Genomic DNA, 22,861 nt, shown 5'->3' on the forward strand with positions numbered 1-22,861 from the left:
CCACTACTGGGTATCTATCCAGAGAGCTTGAAGTCAGCAATTCCAAAAGTCCTACGCACCCCAATGTTTAATGCAGCATTATTTACAATCGCCAAGATGTGGAAGCAACCTAAGTGCCCATCAACAGATGATTGGATAAAGAAGATGTGGTGTATATATATACCATGGAATACTACTCAGCCGTAAAAAAGAACAAAATCATCCCATTTGCAACAACATCGATGGCCCTTGAGAGAACTATGTTAAGTGAAATAAGCCAGATAGAAAAGGACAGGGGCCGGCTCCATGGCTGAGTGGTTAAGTTCGCGCGCTCCGCTGCAGCAGCCCAGGGTTCGGATCCTGGGTGCGGACATGGCACCGCTCGTCAGGCCACGTTGAGGCAGCATCCCACATCCCACAACTAGAAGGATCTGCAACTAAGATATACAACTGTGTACAGGGGGGTTTGGGGAGATGAAGCAGAAAAAGAAAAAAAAAAAGAAAATTGGCAACAGTTGTTAGCCCAGGTGCCAATCTAAAAAAAAAAGAAAAGAAAAGGACAATCTCTGTATGACTCCACTCATATGAGGAATTTAAACCTGTGGACAAAGAGAACAGATTAGTGGCTACCAGGGGAAAGGGAGGGTGGGGGGTGGGCACAAAGGGTGAAGGGTTGCACCTACAACATGACCGACAGACAGTAATATACAACTGAAATTTCACAAGATTGTAACCTATCATTAACTCAATAAAAAATTTAAGGAAAAAAAAAAAGAAAGTGCAAAAATAAAAAAAGAAATGCATTTAGGAGCTGGCCCAGTGGCATAGTGGTTGAGTTCATGTGCTCCACTTCAGCAGCCCAGGTTTCGCAGGTTCAGATCCCGGGCATACACCTACACACAGCTGATGAAGCCATGCTGCGGCAGCGTCCCACATACAAAATAGAGGAAGACTGGCATAGATGTTAGATCAGGGCTAATCTTCCTCCAGCAAAAAACGGAAGACTGACAACAGATATTAGCTCAAGACCAATCTTCCGAGAGAGAGAGAGAGACACACACACACACATTTATAATTTAGTACATTGGTAAAGATCCTAGGCTCTGGAGGCAGACCACCACAGTCAAATCCCAGTCCTGTTACTTACAGAAATGTGTGGGCTTGGAAAACTTACGTAGCTTTATGTGCCTCATTTTCCTAATTCATAAAATGGAGATAGTAATAGTACCTACACCTCACCGAGTTGTGCGCATTAAGTAAGACATTCTGTGTCAAGTACTCAGAACAATGTCTAGTAAATCTAAGTGCTCAACAAGTGTTAGCTGTTAAAATATAATTGCTGCTGCAGCCAAAATACATAATAGACTTGTGCAACCACACTGATGTTCAAAAAAATGCTAATTAAAGCAATAACAAAATTTCATTTTCCAATCATCAACTTGGCTACATTATTATTTATACTAAATAAAACTACTCAAAATTGCCAAGGATGCAGTGAAATGGGTTCTTTTAGGCAATGGTGTTTAGGGTGTATCACACAACCTTTGGCAAGGTGTATCAAGGACTTTAGAAGTTTCCATATTCTTCATCTAAGTAATACTATTTTTATCATAATCTACACAAAGATGGTATAAGGAGATCATTACAGCCATTTATAACAACAGAAAAGCTGGAAACAGTCTAAATGCCTCAACAATAGAGAGTAAACAATTTTATCTTGGAGGTAATTAATTTTTTTAAAAGCACGTTCTAAAAATGGAAAATTTTTAGAAGACATTAAGATAAAAAACAATACAAAAATAATCATATTATATAGTTTAGTTCTAATTACCTGCTAAGTCTAGCACAATCTCTGGCATATGGTAGATGTTCAAGAAATGTTTGATGACTGTATGAATAAACAAAGATAAAGAGACAAATTCAATCTCTTTATCCTATATTATCTCCTTCTCATATATTTGGGTCCTGCAGCCAAGCTCTATTTAAAAAGATACATATTTAGAAAGTTAAAAAAAGAGAATTTTCGTTTAATATTCCAAAGCTCCGGATGTTTGCTACCCCTAGAGTATGGGCAACTGCAAATTCTAATTTAGGGTAGCACCTATGTTTGCAACAGAAATTTTACCTGTATCTGTTCAGCTCTAAGAATTCTCTAGCCAGATTTGGTAATAGGTAATGAATTCAAATGATTTTTATTTTTAAGTACCATTTCAGAGACAGTATCTCTATTAATTAGTAGTAACTCTCATACTTAGGATTTAATTAAAGAAACTAATATTTAAAAGACCTTTTTATCCTTTAGTAAATCCTAAAGATGTGACTAGCTGATATCTATTTCAAAAGTTTGGTTTTAAAATATTAGATTGTTTTTCTCCTATACCTACTTTGATTCCTGTACAATAACTACACCACACCCTAAGGGAACTGTGAATGAAAGCTAGAAAACCAAACGCTGGTTTCCGTATAAAAATAGTTTTCCAAGGAGTCTTTAGCTATGACAACAACAACTAACATCTATTAAACACTGTACTAAGCATTTTATATGGATCTCCTTTAATCAGTTAATGAACAAATTCTCAGCCATGTCCTTAACTCAATGGCTGGCTAAACATTACTCTGGTTTAGGTAACTGATTTCTAAATTGTGTTCCACAGGGCAGGAAGGGCAGTAGTTCCCATACCTGGCTAGAAATCAGAAATCAACTAGGGTGCTTTTTCAAAAATGCACATTCTCAGAGCCAACCAAGGTCTACTGAATTTGATTTCTGAATATTTTTATAAATGCTTCCTATCATGGTAATATAATCATGATGGTAACATAGCCCAAACACTCACTGGTGTTTGGGAATTGCTGCCCCAAAAAGTTCCATGACCACCTTCCACCACCCAGAATGCGACCCCACACACTCTCTCAAAATGTGCAACAACCAGAGCACCACTTTCACCTATTTTAAATGGAGGGGCTCCAAGCAAGATTTGGGCCTGGAGAAGGAATAAAATGAGTTCTGCTACTTTCTTTTTCAACCATTTTACCACCAGGTATCATCAACTATAATTTCAGATCACTCCACACTGTTTCTTTTTTTTTTTAAGATTGGCGCCTGCCCTAACATCTGTTGCCAATCTTTTTTTTTTCCCCTTCTTCTCCCCAAAGCCCCCGGTACATAGTTGTACATTCTAGCTGTCGGTGCCTCTGCTTGTGGCATGCGGACGCCGCCTCAGCATGGCCTGATGAGCAGTGCCAATCTGCACCCAGGATCTGAACCAGCAAACCCCCAGGGCACCGAAGCGGAGCGCGAACTTAACCACTCGGCCAGGGGGCCCGCCCCCACAGTGTTTCTGATTGACCTAATCACTTTGTGATTCACTCTCCCTCCTCCATGATAAAAAAGAAACATTATGTGTCCCTTCCAGTTTCAAGAAAACTGGCCTGGATCTCTCACAGTGGTTCTAATGAAGCTACTGTGAAAAACAGAGTTGGAGTCTTTGAATGACATAATCTGGTCTAAGGGTTTCTGGTTCTCACCAGAGCTATGATGCTAAACATTTAGTAAGTCCCAAAATTAGTCAACTATAGAATGAGGAAAAACTACCATAAACCAAATTTTAAAAGTCCAAATATGAGAATACAGAACAATGAAGGAACAAAGCTGGAGAACAGACGAGCAGAGCTGCACTGCTGATTTTGCCGCAGTCTACTTGGAGAATGGAAGCAAGTATCTTATTTTCCGGATTCCGGCCCTTGAGACCCTCCACAAAAACTCTAAGTCTCCCCAGAACACTTCAAAATTTTAAATCTTTTCCAGGCATAGCTTTATTTACTAGTGAGTTTCTAAATATTAGATACGATGTTATGTCTATAATTAATACTTACTAGTAAATAAGATAGGTGATAAATTCTTATTAATACCAATATTCAGTCAAAGTTCTTATGTTATACATCATATGGATGATTTGATTTGCTTGGCAGTCAAAAGAAAAATAGAGCTAAACAGAAATTTATATTTGCTCTGATCTCTTCCCTCAAGTGGAACTGGAAACAGCTAAATGAACAAATCTAAACTAAAGGAGTATACACGTCAACTTAATTGATCATAATTTGATTTATTCATTCTGTTCCTAAATAGCATAACGTAGTTTGGTTTTCGTTTGCAGTTCACTGAAAATTATTCCACAGACATTTAAAACCTCTTTAACATTCCTCTCAGTATGTGAGACTTCTCTAGTCTAGCATCTCATTACCTTACCCTCCCTATTCCTGTCTGAACATTCAGCTCCAGTCACCAGAATAAACATCTGCTACAAACACTATTAATGAGATACAGATCAAGGGATCCAGCAAGCTACTAACTACCTGAAGTAATTACACTGTTCTGCCTAAAAAGCGTTACAGCAGCAAATAAAGAAGTTGCCTGAACATATTATAGTTTATCCATACAACAGCTATTTCTACAAGTCACTAAGTACATTTGTCAAGACATATATAGCACGACCATACATCAAGCACTCTATTATAACAAAGGCATGAGACAAGATTTTTATGGGAAAAAGGCTTAATTTACCTTTCAAATTTATACATTTAGTGAATTACTTACGTAAAAAATCTTGTCAAAGTACTTAGCAATAACTTACAATTAACAGGAAGAAAAACGTACTTCAACTTCTATAATTTACTGAAGCAAATTTTAAAACAAAAATATCTTCACATTAAACTTATGTTTTCCTATCTTAAGCTCATTTTTACCCTTTCTTATAAAGGAAAGAACATTTGAGATGTAAATTTAGTCTTTTAAAAAGAATGTACTCAATCATGGATCGGCCATGGGCCAATTGACCCAAGGGCCAAATCTGGCCTGCCACCTTTTTCTGTAAAACTTAAAGCTTCGAATTCTGTCTAAGAACTCCTGATCCATTCAGCACCTGACATAGAGCCCTGGAAGTAACAAGTTTTCAATATAATTTCCGAATGAATGAAAGATGGGGAGTCCCACACCAGAGTTCAGGACGAAAGAATCTGTCTACAACTTCCTCCAAGAAGCATTATACAAATATATCTCATTTACTTAAATAGATGTGTTATAAAAAGCTGACTATAAATTACATTTCCATAAACGCCTGGCTTTTTTCTTAATTCCTGCAATAATTTTCCTTGTAAGTCAAGTCCCATATTTACCTTGTATATTCAATTTTTGTTAAAGCAGGTTATGCTTGCATATGTGTGCTTAGTACTTCTACACATGTCTAACACAGGTATACGCATCTGTAAATCAGTAGCTATCTTTCATTGAGTGTCTACTGAATGCTAATTCCTTTAAATTAATTACTTCATTTAATCCTTTTACAACACCACAATGAGGATAACAGATCATCCCTAGCTTACATAAATCTAAACAAAAGTAGTTATTTCTTAGGTCTGTCTAGCTTTAAATTCTGCCCTAGTATATCATTTTCCTTGAAATATGCTTTTTTTTTTTTTTGCTAAATGGTTTACATTTCTGTTTGGAAATTAAATGTGACATAGAGTTGTGATTTTTTAAGACTCAAAAATTTCACAACCACCATAAGCATTTCATCTTTCACGTGAAGACATTAGCAGCTTCTTCACTGACTAATTCGTTCGATAAATACTTGAGTGTCTACCATGTGCCAGGCACTATTCTAGGCACCAGGGACACAGTGGTTAAAAAGACAGACGTTCCAGCCCTCTCGGAGCTTGCTTTCATTATATTTACCAGTTCATTACAAGGCTTTTGCTTGTCTATTACAAATTATGCTCATGATCTTACATTTTTCCTATGTCAAATATAGTCTGTGTATTATCTCTTACTTTATTTGCATTACAATAGTGGCACAAAAAAATAATAATTTGGCTTTTACCTAACAATTCAGAAACAGGTGAAATTAAATTTACACTATTTAATCTCTAAATTAGAAAAAGGAATTAAAATAAATTGTTAAATTAATTCTAAAATTTGTACATAGTTGCAAATATTCACCACTTTCACATGGATGTTGAATTAATTTTGAAGACTGATCGTTTCTTTTTATTGCATTACAAATTCTGCTAATAAACTAACTACACAGAGAAATTCTATTATAAAAGTTCTAATTATCTTTTCCCAGAATATGCTACAGAATCTATGAAAAAGCAGTATTTCACAATTAGAAGACAGTTCAATTCCAACTGTATCTGCAGTACCCTCATATCACTTCTCCTGATATTGCATTTACACCCAAGTTGGACTCTCCTCTCCTCTGCATTTCCACTACAACCAAAACAGATTATCTAGATTTTACCCTTGGAATCCTCCCACAGGTCAAGCTACATGTAGTTCCCTGAATATATTACACTTTGTTTATGCTATTTGATTAAGTACTGTATTCTTTCATTTAATCACTTACTTTATTAGTCCCTCCCACAGTAACTTACTTATTCATTCACTCAGTCATTTATTCAATTACTTATTGCATATCTTTGTTGCAAGCAGCGACTGCAGTCCATTCTTAAAAGGAGAAAAGAGAAAAATAAACAGTAGCTATCTTTTTACTGAGCATCTAATGTATGCTAAGCAGTATATTAACTGCTTTAATTACCTCATTTAATCCTTTTACAACTTTATAAGAGTAATAGCCTTTCCCTATGTTATATAAATGTTCTAGATATATAACAAAAGGGAAAGACACCCAATTCGTTGTTAACAGGCTAACACAATCTTCACATCAAAACCACACAAGGATAGTACAAAAAGATACAGACCAATCTCACTTATAAACATAAATGCAAAACACCATCAAATTGAATCTAATAGCATACTGGAAAAGAGGTAGTTCAATTTCAGAAAAGCAATCAGTGTAATAACTTATACAAAGTGAACTAATAGATTAAAGATGAAAACTCACGTGACTTATCTCAATAAATGCTAAAAATGCATTTGATACAACTTAATGATTATAAAAATTCGTAGCAAACCAGGAACAGATAGTAATTTTCTTAACTAGATAAAGGCTATATAGTAAAACCTACAGTAAATATCATTCTTAATACTAAAACTGAGAACCATTTCCACTGAAGTTAGAAACATGACAAGAATAGCCAAGTTCATATAATTCCACATTGTCCAGATATCCTAAGTAATACCATAACACACACCCAAGTACTAATTATAAGACTGAATGAAAATAGAAAAATATTTTCAGATGATATTATCTACAGAACAAACTCAAAAGAATCTATATTCACACTATTAGAACTTAGTGGGTTAGTGAACAAGAGGGTTCAGCAAGATTGCTCGTACAATACCAACACGCACAAATGATAAGTGTCCTCACACGAGTGATGAAGCCATTTGCCATGCATGAGACGGTACTTCTGAATTCAAAGCAAGGAAGCTCCTTTTGACTTCATTAGATATTAGATGTTTTCATTTTAATTTCCAAGAAACAATTTCCAAGTTTATTATATCACTTCAAGGCCACACGCAGTCAGTTAATTACAATATCAAAATATATGTTCTTTTTTAAAATTTTAACAAAAGACATGCCAGATCTCTACACTGAAACCTACACAACATTGCTGAGAGACATTACAGATGACTTAAATAAATGGAGGGGTGTACCATGTTCACGGGTTAGAACATTCTTTACCATCAAATGACCATTCTCTCCCAAACTGATGTCCAGATTCAATGCAAATCAAATCAAAATTCTAGCAGTCTTTTTCAGAGAAACTAAAAAATGGATTCTCACATTTAGAGAGACAAGCAAACTGAGAACAACCAAAGCAGCTATTAAAAAGAAGAACAAAGCTGGAAGGTTTATACTATCTGATTTCCAGACTCATAAAGCTAAAGAAATCAAGACATTGTGGTAAGGACAGACATACAGATCAATGTAACAGATTAGAGGAACCAGAACGACAGATTTATGGTAAATTGATTTACAACACATTTGCCAAGGCAATTAAAGGAGAAAGGATAGCCTTTTCTAATAGAAGATACTGGAACAGCTGGTTTTCATTGGGGAAAAAAATGAACATTGACCCTTACCCAACACAAACACAAAAATTAACTCAAAATGGATCATAGCCCCAATGTATAAAATCTCAAGAAAAAAATATGAGAAAATCTTTGTAACCTTGGAAAAAGTAAATATTTCTTAGAACATAAAAAGTATGAGCCATAAAAGAAAAAATTTAAATGAAAACACGTCCACACAAAGACTTGCACACAAATGTTCACAGCAACTTTATTTAAAAATGGTCAAATACTGTAAACATCTCAAATATCTATCAACAGGCAAATGGATAAATAAAATATAGCATATCCATATAGAGTAATACTACTCAGCAATAAAAAGGAACAAATTACTACCAATTAATATGCGCAATAACACAGATGAACCTAAAAATCATTATGCTGAGAGAATAAAGTCAGACACAAAAAAAAGAGACACACTGTATGATTCCATGTATACAAAACTCTAACTATACAATGTAAACTCATCTATAATGACAAAAAGTGAATTACTAGTTGAGTAGAGCCAGGGGCAGCAAAAGGGATGGACTGTAAAAAGACAGGAGAAAACTTTCAAGATAACGGAAATGTTCTGTATCTTGATTATGGCAGCGCTTTCATGGATATATACACCTGTCAAAACTCAATGAACTATACACTGTACATAAATTATAACTCAATTAAGCTGACTAAAAATAAATAAATAAAGTAATAATGTTGCAAGCCATGTGGGAAAAGTACACATCTGCTTTTGGAACAATGAATTGGTTCAGTTTCTCTAATAATGAAGCAATAAATAACAAAAGCCCTACTTTGACGCAGTAATGTCCCTATGGAGGGGGTCCATTTAAAACCCTGTTTGAAATGCCTAAAGTGGTTTCTCACTGTAAGTATTAGTTGGACACCAGAACAACTATCAAACAAAGATCTTATATAAATAATTTTGAAAGAAGCTACATGTTTTAATAAGTTTTCTTTTAAATGCTACAAGTAGAATTTTTAAGAACAATTTGGAGAATAACAAAATGGAAGTATCCCAACTCAAACCTCCAGGAAAAATATGAAGAGTGTACAAGATTACAGAAAGTCACTCAGAAACACAACAGAAAACTTTTATTTCACAATTTGAGCCAAAGAGCTTCCCTTCTGTAAGAAAATAACTACAAGAACAAAATTACTAAATACAAGGCACCACTGAAAACTATCTTGCATAGAGACAGGCACCTTGCTCCTCACCCTTTTTACTTATTCTCCACTCAAAGAGGTAGGTAATAAACCATCTGTTAAGACACTGTCACGTATCTCTTAAAAATATATGTCTCAATGACAACTTAACTTCTGCTAACCCTTACTACCAATTTAACAGACAGATTCTGAACTTATTCTAATAAAAAAGGTTAAATACAATTTTAACATTCTGAAAATAAGCAGTGAGGCTAACTTTTATTTATCCTTCAAAAACACATATCCACGGGGTGGACAGCATGGAAGGGGCAAACCATCCAAATTACCTATATGTGAATCTGTAACTGCATCCCATCTTTGTAGATTCATCCTTATAGGATGAACACTCCTGGAAGCACACAAAGTAAACTTCACTTTTTCATTTTATCTCTCTATAATGTATGAATTTTTTAACATGTATTAATATTTAGTTTTTAAAACTAGTTCAGGGGCCAGCCCTGTGGCCAAGCAGTTAAGTTTGCACACTCCACTTTGGTGGCCCAGGTTTTCACCAGTTTGGATTCTGTGCGTGGACATGGCACCGCTCATCAGGCCATGCTGAGGCGGCATCTCACATAGCACAATCAGAGGGACCTGCAGCTAGAATATACAACTATGTACTGGGGGGATTTGGGGAGAAGAAGAAGAAAAACAAAGAAGATGGGCAACAGATGTTAGCTCAGGTGCCAATCTTTGAAAGAAAAAAAAAGCTAGTTCAATTTTGAAGTAAATTCAAAATAATATAAACAAATGAGCATATATATGTAAAACATACTTGTTATTTAACTATTTATATTCACTATATCAAGCATTAATATCAAAAATAATAATATACAACCAAATAATATGTAACCAAGAGAATATGGTCAATACCACAATGATGGTGGTGGTGATCTCTTAACTGATAAAATTACTCTTTATTCTCTTCTTTTTGTTTATGTTATTTTCTGAACTTCATTTACTGAATCTGTCTCACCTATAAAATCCCCACAAAAGCTAGAAAATGCTCAGTCGAGGGGAAATTATTGTTTCCAACTGAGAAAGACAAATGAAATGAAAGAAAATATTTTTATATATTCCCAAATAATAAAAATCAAATATAATACATTACTAGAAAGCATATCATGTTGAAATAATATCATCACATTCACCTAATATTGCAATCAAGTTGTATGTGCCCCACTCCATGTCTCCATATGCATCTTTTAAGGCAACCGTAAGTTAAATGTACATGAAGACAGCATGACACAAAAGTCTAACTGTTACTCTGACATTCAAATAGTGCTCATAAAAACTAAATGCAATCTAAATCATCTTCAAAATAACATTTAAAAACTAAAATATGAAAACAAGATCTTGAAGAGATATTTCCATTCCTATGGTCATTGCAGCATTATTCACAACAGCTAAAATATGGAAACAACCTAGGTGTCCATTAACAGATGAAGAGATAAAGAAGATGTGGCATATATATACACAATGGAATATTATTCAACCACGAGAAAAAAGGAAATCCTGCCATTTGCAACAACACGGATGGACCTTGATGGCATTATGCCAAGTGAAATAACTCAGATAGAGAAACACAAATACTGTATGATATCACTTATATATAGAATCTAAAAATCTGAACTCATAAAAACAAAGAGTAGAATGGTGGTTACCAGGGGCTAAAGGGTAAGGGAAACGAGATGCTCATCAAAGGGTATAACCTTCCAGTTGTAACACAAATAAGTTCTGGGGATGTAAAGTAAAATATGATGATTATAGTTAATAATACTGTATTATATACTTCAAAGTGGTTAAGAGAGTAGATCTTAAATGTTCTCATGACAAAAAAGAGATGGCAATAATGTGACGATACAACTGTTAGCTAACACTACAGCGGTAATCATTTTGGAATATATATGTATATCAAATCAATAAGCTGTACATCTTAAACTTATACAATGTTATACATCAATTATATCTCAATAAAGCTGGAAAAAAACTTAAAATGCATATATACTCCTAATTATTCTAAAACATTGTATTATGAAAAAGTTGACTTCTATATTAATATCTATTGAAATAATTATTTCAACTACTACAACATCGATAAATAGTAAAACCATAAAAAATATGGATTGCAAAAGAGAAAAAGTTAAATTTTACTGAGGAAGCATAAAATTTATAATAATAAGTATTAAAAACTGAGGAGTACAAAATTTGAAGCTAAGCTTTGTTTTAAGAATACAACAACCTTAAGACTATATAAAATTACAAAAAGTATTAGGAACAATTGAGAGAAAAACTATTTAAAGGAATAACACAGAATGAATAAGGGAGAGTTGGTAATTTTTAGGTTATAAACTGACAACACATGTGTTAATTTTAGAAGTGCCCAACAGCCATTAAAGTCAAGGCGGTGGGCAGCAGACATACCAAAAAGCACAATATTAGCAGGAGAAAACACTTTCAAACTTAAATTTAGTATCGTTTTATGTCAAACTAACAGAATTCTGAAACCAAAAATTCAGCAGAGAGAAACATAACTGTATTACACAGCTAAGAATCCTGGCAAAAGAAAAACTACACAATATATGAAACATGTTTATTTTGCTATTCAAGTCAGAAATTCACACTCCCAAGAATGCAAACCTTCTCTAACAACAAAGCAATATTCTTCAAGCATTAGGGTTATTTGTATAACTTTTTTAGAAGTCTAACTTACCGAGTACCATCTGCTTTCCAGCTTACTTTATATGGCTTCTGCTCCAAAAGTTTAATATTTTGCTTGTCCATGGAAACAGGCTGTGCTCCAGGGAATCCAGACCTTAAAGAAGAACATTTTATTACTATTAAGGCTGGTATCCATACAAAGCAATACATCTTAAACCAATCTCACATGAATCACACATTTATCACAATGTTCTCCCTATCATGAGATTAATGTCAATTGGAATAGTATCAGCATTCACAAGAATGCTAACAAAAGGTTATCATTTTCTAGACATTTTAGAATGAAAGGTGACAAGGTTCTAATTGCCACTACTATACTATTACCATTGAGCTAATTTTTTAATATTAATATACATGATCAAAATAGTAAAGCAGGCATGTTTACAAGTCTTTTACTTCAGGAAGAAGATTAAATCTTGCCTTAATTATCTTACATTATTCTAGACCCCATATTCCTCCAACATGACACTGCCAATTTGGCATGACTCTGCAGGATTGGCAAATTTCTGCTTAAAAGATGCCCAGAAGTGACAAAACAGGAGAAATGTAGGTTAAGATTAAAGTACCCTGGCAAGGGTTTAGCACACTAAAATCAATGTTACTTCATCATCATTTTCATCTTTTAGTTAAAATTATTTCTAGCTGATTGATCTGTATGTACTAGTCAAAAGTTCTTTATAATAGGAATTTTTAACAATTAATAATCCTGCTTCATCATGTTCCAGCTATATTCCAATTTTCTGCCACAGATAGCAATGATCAACAGAAATGACCAAAGACCAAGACCAGGGAGCGAGAGATAAGAGCAATGAACTCTCTCCTGAGTCCTCTCCCATGAAATGTCTGATAACTATCTTCAAGTCACAGTAGGGGGCAGAACATACTTCAAGCTGATTCTCCCAGGTTTCTGATTACAGAAAAACTGTAAAATGAGATACATTCAACTTTCACCTCTGCTCCCTTAAAAAATAAGGCCAATCCAAACTTTAATCAGCAGCAGTAGAATCAAAGCCACAAAACAAATACTAGACAGTGACAAGAATAACTTTCTATTCCTTTAGGAAGATATGTAAGTCATCTAATTTTGACTCAACTGGCTAGCTATTGCACTGCTTGTCTTGAGAAAAATCTGATGAACTCTTGCTTGACATCTTCTTAAGCATTCTATGTAAACATACAAACTTCAAGGAGCAAAGAAGATGTGTCAACGTTTGCAGTAACGGTAAGTGCTGCAGAGTAAGAATAAATTTTTTTTAAAACTTTAAAACGTTTATTACCCTTCCCAGCCACAGAACTGATGACACTTCTGCTGTACCTCTCCTAACTTTGGTTGAGTTGTTACTTGAGTTACACCTTTCACAGTTACACCTTCCAAGAAAATAGCACCCTTAAAATAAAAGGAAAAGGAAAATATTTTATTAGAGTTCAAATCCATTAACAAAGACCAGACTGAGAGATACATTAATTTAGTTTCACAAATCCGAGCAAATATATGACACAGAAATGGTCCACTCCAGGAGGTTCTATAAACTCCCCTGGGATTGCACACTAGTTTGCCTTAATCCAGCATATGATTTTCAACGTACATATATAGCCCAGTGTCCATATCATCTTGTCAAAGAACTCTATGGGCACTGCCCAGTAAACGGAAAGGTAATAATAACTTATCTACCATTTACTCAGAGCTAAAGAGATAGAGTATCTGGCATTTTACAAACATTTTCTCTAATCCTTATAACAACTCTGCAAGGTAGACTGTATTACATTTATTTCACGAATAAGTAAATGAGGCATAAAGACTGTATGTAATTTATTCAAGTGGTAGAAACAGAATTTGAACCCAGGTTTATAGTAGACCATTCATATGTGATTCTCATTTGAGTAGAGAGAACAGAGTTGTGTCAGTGATGAAGTATTGACTTTAAGGAGATAAACACCCACTATACAAACCTTTGTAAACTAGAAGAGTATAATAGCACACAAAGCAGCTAAGCTGGAGTCATTGGATGTATCAACACAAAAACTAAATATTACTCATCATTGAATTCTTAATCTAAATTCTTTAACGCAGAACTACATAAAGTGTCTTATTGTATTTCGTAGAAAGTATATTTTTAAAATAGCACATAGAAGTGAAGCAGATGGAGAATTTATATGTCAAATAAATAAAGAACACTCCTGGAAATTTTAAAGACTAAAAAAATAGTCTAGATTCATGCTACAGTTACTTTCAGACCCTTACCAAGACTGGAATCAGCCTCAAGAAAAATCTAAAAATCAACTCTGGCTGTTAATGTAATTAGGGAATAAAAAATATGGTCTACAAGCTGTAATGATCAACCTTCTGGCAAAGATTTGGCAACTCAAGCCACTTGGGAAGAAAAAAAAAGAACACAATATTTAGTCCACATACGTCCCTGTCAAATCTAGAAGAGTCCTGATCGACACTAGTCCTAGTTCTTGTTCCTAACTCTGAGTCACTTTTTATTCTTTTTTTACATGTCCTCCTACTTTGTCCTCCTTAAATAAGCATACTTAGGGATTTCACGAGCCAAAAGATCAAAGAGTACCATTCCTCTCCTGTTATGCCATCACCTTTTTTTGTTGTTGCCATCACCTCTCTTTATTAGCCAATGAAATTTTTGTTTTAGAATCATTTCTGGTATATTATATTTAAATATAATAACTAGAGAAAGAATGCTTTCAAAGGAAAGTTTAGCCAGGTGGGTAAGATTTTTTTAACATATTTAATTACTGAAATACACAGATAACTTCAATATCCTTATAAAATTATGTCTTGTATATGTCAATTAAAAAGAGAAAGCACTCAGCAAGTTCAATATTCAGCATCTTTATTATGAAGGTACTAACAGCAAAGGATTTTTTTTAGGTTTTACATGAAGAAAGTATCTGGCTTCAATTTGAACATAAACTTCCCAAGCAAAGTTAAGAAATCAGTGATAATTTCTGATGAGCAAAGGTCAAATTAGCATAAATTAATCCTAAAAACATTACTTCTTTTTTTAGCAAATAATAAAAAGGACTAAAACACAGGAAATATGATCAACATTGAACCAAGTGCTTTCCCACAATACTACCACAGAAATATTTTAATGTCTATGCAGCTGAACAAGGCAAATAATTTTTAATTTAACAGAACAAATAAATATTGAGTTTCAGAACGGACTTAACAACTATAGTTTGTTTATAAAACTCCAGCTATCTAGTAAATGTCAGCCCTTTATTTTTCTTCTTCCTTAATCTTTCCTACAATGCATCGATTTCTTTTTTACTTTTTTTAGCTTCCTCTATTTTCTTCTGCAATAATTAAGTAAAAAGAAAAGGAGGAATAAGTCCAATAAAAATGGTAAGCATGATGCACTTTATACACAAAAATATTTAGTAACTTTAGGATAACTTAATTTGCTACTTACTATCATTACAAATTTCTTCTGACAAAAATATCATTTTATATTATTCAAAATTATGTAGTAATTCCAAGAAAGATCACTAATTCTAAATATAAACAGCAATGTCTTAAGTCTGGAACTATTTTCAAACACAGTCCAACTGAGTTTTGAAGTCACTGACATTTATTTTCACTTTTTAACAGATTACCATTTCAGTTTGTGGGAATAAAGAAAAAACAAAAGTGAAAAGAAGATAATGTATGCTTAAGAAGAAAGAAGTGTATTTCATAAACAGAGTCGGCCAATATTAAAATGGAAATTTACATGGCTACCACAAACAGGACAAAAGGAATGAGTGATCCATTAGAGGGAAATTGAGGAAATTATTACAGAAGATGGGGGGCAATTTATATGTGTGAGAGACAGATGCGTGTTTTGTGTGTGTGTGTGTGTGTGTGTGTGTGTGTGTGTGTGTAAAGAGAGTAAGCAAGTATGTACGTAATGTGTCATAAGGACATTTTAGTAATGAAGGAAATACATTAACAGTTTTATTCAAAGAGATGATCCCAGACATCAGTTCAAAGGAGCAAGCAACATACCTGTAAGTCATACTCTTCCAACTCAATAATAGCATGTGCTCAAAAGATGAACAAAGAAGATGTCTTGGGAATGTGAGGGCCAAGTACAGTATATGTACCACTGTTATAAAGCCAAAGAGAACTACCAGAATTCACTACAAGGAGTCCACTACTACTTCAAATCATAGTTATATCAATAGAAGAGTCAAGAAAGGGGAACTCTGACAAAAATAAAGCCTCGAACCAAAATAAGTTCACTGCGTAAATTGATGTAAGCTACAAAGAATCACTCTTGGATTGCCTCTGTTACCTATCTTCAATCTCAGACTGAAATAAAACGAAAATAAAGCTTTCCAACTGTGAATCTGCCAATTAGTTACATCTATACTTCTCATCCCTGTCAACCATACCATTGACATCACCGAAAATTCAACTCTCCAGTCACCTTTCCTCTCTGATGGTCTTGTCCTCACTGCTTTGGAGTCCGTTCTTCTTGGTTCATCTTATCACTAGTCACCTTCCCAGAGAGTTTCAATGTAAACCTGGAATCTCTTTTTCGTAAATAACTTTCCCTATAACCTCTTTTATGAACACCCTGTACCCTCTGTCTTAAATAAAAGCCAGCTTTCCATCAAGACCACTTCTCTCAAGTCAAAGTTACTCATTCTCCCATTGCCCAAGTCTCAAGCAGGTAGTGTAAACCATTCTCCTATATCCTCATTGCTTTCTTGGCCTCTTCCAAAAGCTCTTCTTCCATTTAGACTAACTCCGCTAGGCTATATCAGTCAGCTGTGGTAAGATAGACATCCACTGTGGTTGGTGGCACAACAGCTCTCTTTAAGAGCTGCCCTCCCCATCCACAAAGATGAGACCCTAACAGCTATGCTACACGACATTACAAGATAACATTCCACTCCAGCCAAAGTTGATGGGAGCATGGGTGAACCATCAGGTTCTCACTTCTGGTATATTGGAATTGGCATTCAGAGAGTCTCTGCATGTGGCTAAAATTATAACATGTAAACTTAGAAGATATAGGACAGTTATAATCTCCCAAGTCAACGAGGAATCAGAAAGAGCAAATCTTGAGAGTTAGAGGCAGTGAGAAGTATGACACAAAAGGAGAGAGACAGACATAAAAAGGAGAGAAAAGCAAAGATGAGAAAATAAGAACAAATAGCAGAAACTAGGTTCTGGATAGCTTTCCAGGTCCAGGCTCCATTCCCTTCCTGATCTCTGGCTATATTCCTGGGCTTGAGTTCTACCTATTTACTCATTCTTCTTACTATTTAAGCTAGTTTGAGTTAGTTTCTGTTACTTACAACCGGAGAGTCTAAACTAATAAAACACTCTCTCCTCTGTGTACTGACCTCCAGTCATTTCCCCATATTCATCAAAAGTAGTCAGTATTTCTCACTGTGCTAATCCTATCATTATATTGGTAACATCAACCTCCTATGAGGTATTTTGACCCATCAAACAATCTAGGCTTTACGGCTTAGTAATTTCATTTTCAATGACCCTCATCTTTGCTTCCCTTGAACAAACGGCTCCACGGACATGCTATTCCATCCACACTGCTCTACCTTTCACTCATCAATTCAACCCACACTGACTGAGTACCCACAACATTCTAAAGCCAACATGCCGCTCTTTGACTTCTTTCACTAAACAGCTTAGCTCCTTTAACTCTCACCATGCTCACTTTCCAATATCACCAAGACTAACAATCCCTTCCTTCCTCCCTTTTCACAGTCTCTCAGCCCCTCATCCTCCTCTGACTGCCTATTCAGCCTAGATCCTATGGCTGATTACTTCAGCTATTCTACACCTGTTTACCTCAGCACTCTTTACCCTCTTGTCCTTCCATCACACCCATAATAAATATACCCGACCTTGTATCAACCTACCATTAGTCTTCTCCACTCCACACATAAACAGCTGAAATTAACTGAGGAAAAATCACAATCTTCACGCTAAGAATGAGACTGTCCTCCTCTCGTTGAAGACCTAGTTCGCCATCTGCTCTTAAAACTGCATTCCACCTCCTCAGAGATTGCTCTATCATTTATTCCCCAACCTTTATTTTCAACTTCATTAACCTCACTAGTTCCTTATCCACAAGTAACAAATATGCTTGAGTTTATTCCATACTAAAAAGCCTTTTCTGACTATGTGTGCATCAAGCAATCGCCTTTCTCTCCCTTTTTGATCATAACCAAACAACTTGAAGGAAGAGTCTGTAATAGCGTGAGGTAGAGTTAACATAATAGGACTGTTTGCAAGGTTGGCTCCGGATGGCATCTGGGAACATGACTCTGAGTGTTCTCAGTCAACAGACAAGGGTGGTTCACCATGCCTAAACTATTGTTCACACAATACAGTTTATGCTGAACAAATGCTTTCTTTCAGGGATTCTGGAATTTTGGTAGGCAGAGGCTGCCTACAGGACCTGTCATCAGTAAAAACCTTGGGCACTGAGACACTAATGTGCTTCCCTAGGCAGAAACATCACACATGTTTGCAGCATTTTCATTGCTGTGGGAAGAGTGAGCTCTGTATAACCCCTCACGGGAAGGAGAGAGCATAAAGAAGCCTGCATATGGACTCCTCCAGACTCCATTTGTCTTCTCCCCTTATGAGCTAGCTGTATATCCTTAGTACACCACAGTAATAAATCTTACCTGTGAGTACAACTATACACTAAGTCCTTCCAGCAAATCTCCAAAAGTGAAGGTGGTACTGAGGACCCCTAACACAACTCTGTCTCCATTATCTCACGTCCATTAACTTCTTAAAATGACTAGTCTGACCTGGCCCTACTGCTCCACAGAAAATAATCCTCAGATGAACACTTTCTATCCTTACTGTATTTGTCCCCTCTGTGACATCTGATACTATTAAATCATTCACGAAAGTCACTACACAACTCTCAAGCATTTTTCCTATTTCTTTGTCCTTTCATGCTGCATCTGGGAAGAATTTCTTAGCTGGAGCTTCCAGCTTGATAATTTCCTCTACAGCAAACTTCACTCTGCTATCCAACCCATCTAGTGAGTTGGGTTTTTTTACTATTATCATTTCCAAGGTCTCTGGTTCTTTTTCACAATAGTCTGCCATTATTTTATGGATTAATATCCTCTCTCATATTCTAAAGAAATGTTCTGTTTGCTTTTCATAAACTGTTTCTTCTGGTGTTAGCTAAAAATAATGAAGTAGTTATATATATACTAACAAAAGATATCCAACTTGAAAAAAAAAAAGCTGCAGAAAAATATGTTTATGGTGGGGGGCGGGTTGTAAGGCCAAAATTGAATATACATATGCAAATACACAGAAAAATTAATTCTAGAAGAATAACCAAAAAGTAGAGAGCAGTTGGAGCGGGAGTGAAGAGATACCTTCACTTTTTACTCACCATACTTCTAGATTCTTTGTATTTTTATTTTACAAGGAAAAGTGATCTTTATGTCATTTGTGTACAATTTTAAATTAAACAGATAGATAGATAAGTAAATGGGGAAAACTCTAAAATGACAAAAATGCCAGTGGTAGGGTGAAAGCTGAAGGATTATAATTTGTTTCTCTAGTTTTCAAACTTTCTTTAATGTAAGTATATTACTTTTATAAATAAAAAATATATTTAACAATTTTAGTATTTACTAATCATGATTTTAAAAAAGGAAAAAAACTACCAAAATGCTTCATAAGGTTTTAGAAATTTTTTTATAACTCTGCCTTTGGAAGTACAAGCACAAATATTCTTGAAAATCACCATCTCATTGTCAGTTAGAAATCAAACCTTACTGCTTTCTCCAAAAACGGAGAAGGGAAAATTTCTGCTTTTGGCAATGGCAGACTAGTTTATTTAGAGCAATTGTGCAGCCATGAGAAAAAGCTAGACAAAATGTTAAAAGCACCTATTTGAAGACATTGGAGAATTAGAAAGGCAGTAAGGACTTTAAGGGCCAAGAACTGAGAGGGAAGGGAAGACCAGAGAGGAGAGCTAGACATCTGGCAAAGCTCTTCTCCTCTAGGATTTTCCTCTACAGGCACTGCTTCAAAAATGGCAGCTGAGAGGCTGAGAAGATGAACACAGTTTCAGCAATAACACAGGAATGAGAAATAAAAACTTGAGTTCCAGGCAACCAAGGAAGAGGGGTCCTGTTTAATTTTCCAGGCTTTTAGTTAGGATCCACAAAGGGCTACACTCTAGAAATTAGGGTGAACCAAAACCAGACCAGCCTCCCAAAACTGAAGCCTAGCTTCTAAACAGTTCAATCCTTGACTGAGTTGAGACATTCTACTCCTAATCCTATGTAAGAGCAAAAGTAAATCTTCTCTGAAGGAAGATAACAGGGTAGACAGTCTCAAATTATTTCCAAAATTTTTCATACATAATGCCTAGTAAAAGTAATACCCTGGTATAATGGACTAGAAATCAAAAGGACACGAGAAGAAACACTAACAAAAGATCCAGAGGAGATCCACATAGTAGAGTTATCTGACATAAGCTTTAAAATAACTGGGATTAATCAATTCAAAAACCTAAATGACAAGATGAAGAATTCTAGTAAAGAACTGAAAATTACTTTAAAACTCAAATGGAAATTCCAGAAATGAAAATAAACTGAAATTAAGCACTCAATGGATGAATTTAACAGCAGTTTAGACAAAGCTAAACAGAGAATTAGTGAACTGGAAGATTGGTCAGAAGCAAATATCCAGACTGAAAAATTAAACAAAAGGATGGGAAATACAGAAAAGAATATACGAGAAAAATTTTTTTAAAAGGCTATGGGGTAACTCTCAGAAGGAGAAGAGAGAATGAATCTGAAGCAATATTTGAAGAGATAATGTCCAAGAACTGTCTAAAACTAATAATAAAAAAATTCAACTATAGATTCAAGAATCACTATAAACAGGAAGAAGGATAAATACAAAAAAAACCACAAGTAGAAACATCATAGTAAAAATGTTGAAAATAAAAAACAAAAAGAAACTACCTTCAAAGAAGCAACTTCTCCATAGAAATGCACAATGAAACGACATCTTCAAAGTGCCAACCCAGAATTCTATACCCAGAACAAATATAGTTCAAAATGATGGCAAAATAAAGACATTTTCACATAAATACTGAGAGAATGTGTCACTGCAGACCCAGATTAAGGAAAATACTAAAGAGAGCTCTTCAGTTAGAAGGAAAACTGTCCAAGTGGAACCATAAAAATACATAAAAGAATGAAGAAGAGTACCAGAAAGGATAAATATGTGGGTATATCTAATGAATATTAACTGTATAAAATAATAGCAATATGATGATGATGTCTTATGGGGTTTAAAATATATATAGAATTAAAATACACAACACCAAAAGGGCAGGAAGTGGTAACTGGAATCAGAGGTTCTAAGATTCTTGCATTGCCTAAAAAGAGGCAAAAGTACTAATATATACCAGACTTTAAAAAGTAATAGATGTATATGGAAATCTTGGGTAACCACTAAAGGAACAGTAAAGGAATGTGTAATAAGCAATGGCTGCAGCAATAGAATAATAAAAACAATTCAGCACAAAGAAGGTAAGAAACAAAGATAAAAAGGAACATACCACAGTGGGACAAACCAAAAAAATAGCAGGACAATAAGTTTAAATCTAATTAAATTCGTAAAATAAATGTGCATGGACTAAATACTCCAATAAGGGAAAAACTGTTGACTGGATAAACAAAACCCAACAACCTGATGCTTATAAGAGACTACCTGAAATACAGGATAAAGGTTGAAAGTAAAAGGATAGAAAACAGATATTCCACACAAACAAAATCCAAAAGAACACGTGTGCAATCATGCTAACATCCGACATTTTACAATGCTAAAAGTTAAGACATTGTGAAGATAAAATAATCTTTTACACATATTTGCATAAACCAAATAATATCACCTCAAAATATATAAAGCAAAACCTGACAGAACAACAAGGTGAAACAGGTAAATCTACAGTCATAGTGGGGAATTTTTAAAACACTCCTCTTAGTAACTGACAAAACAAAACAGCAGAAATGAAGTTTGAGTTTTTGTTTTTCTTTTTCTTTTTGGTGAGGAAGATTGGCCCTGAGCTAATATCTGATACCAATCTTCCTCTTTTCGCTTGAGGAAGATTGTCACTGAGCTAACATCTGTGCCAGTCTTCCTCTATTTTGTATGTAGGATGCTGCCACAGCATGGCTTGATGACCAGTGTGTAGACCCGCATCTGGGATCCAAATCTGCGAATCCTGGGCCACCAAAGCAGAGCACACGAACTTAACCACTATACCACTGGGCCAGCCCCTGAGATTTTATTTTAAATGTCATTTACTTTCCCTAAAGAAACATGCCCATCTTGGCTATTTTTCTCTTAATGCTGCTGGAGCTCATCTGCAACTTACAGAGATTTAATGGAACTTGACATTATAAAATAAATGTCATTTTTAAGACCCCTTCTGGTGGCAAAAGAACCCTGCAAACTTTACCCCATTTTGCAAAATAGTAACTATTTGTTTTAAACTCTTTCACACATTCAAATACTATATCGTAATTCAAAAAACATTAAGCACATCCTCATGATTAATGTTACTCTTAAAAAGTATAGTTGAATTTCCTTACAAAAACGGTATCATAAGGAGCCAGCCCACAGTCGAGTGGTTAATTTCGGCACGCTCTGCTTCTGCGGCCCGCAGACCTACACCACTCATGGGAGGCCATGCTAAAGCAGTGACCTACATACAAAATAGAGGAAGACTGGCACAGATGTTAGCTCAGGGCAATCTTCCTCAGAAAAAAGAAAAATGGCATCATAAGAGGGTACATGTTTATACGTTATGATATTAGACTTTCTTTAGAACATGATTCTTATTTTTCTAGGTATACGATTCAGTAATTTCAGATATCTAAATCCAG

The 22,861-nt window shown here is 35.0% G+C and overlaps 1 protein-coding gene across 1 annotated transcript in view; it reads right to left on the reverse strand.

Moving 5' to 3' along the window:
* Window positions 1-22,861, reverse strand: part of RNGTT (RNA guanylyltransferase and 5'-phosphatase) — a 280,323-nt gene that overhangs the window by 227,268 nt on the left and 30,194 nt on the right. Inside the window, exons 7-8 of the mRNA XM_008517909.2 lie at window positions 13,213-13,322; window positions 11,928-12,029 (exon numbers count right to left, since the gene is read on the reverse strand). Coding sequence (XP_008516131.1) covers window positions 11,928-12,029; window positions 13,213-13,322 — 212 coding nt within the window. The remainder of the gene's footprint in view (window positions 1-11,927; window positions 12,030-13,212; window positions 13,323-22,861) is intronic.

The sequence above is a fragment of the Equus przewalskii genome, chromosome 9 (assembly GCF_037783145.1).
Source record: "Equus przewalskii isolate Varuska chromosome 9, EquPr2, whole genome shotgun sequence".
Taxonomy (NCBI): Eukaryota; Metazoa; Chordata; class Mammalia; order Perissodactyla; family Equidae; genus Equus; species Equus przewalskii.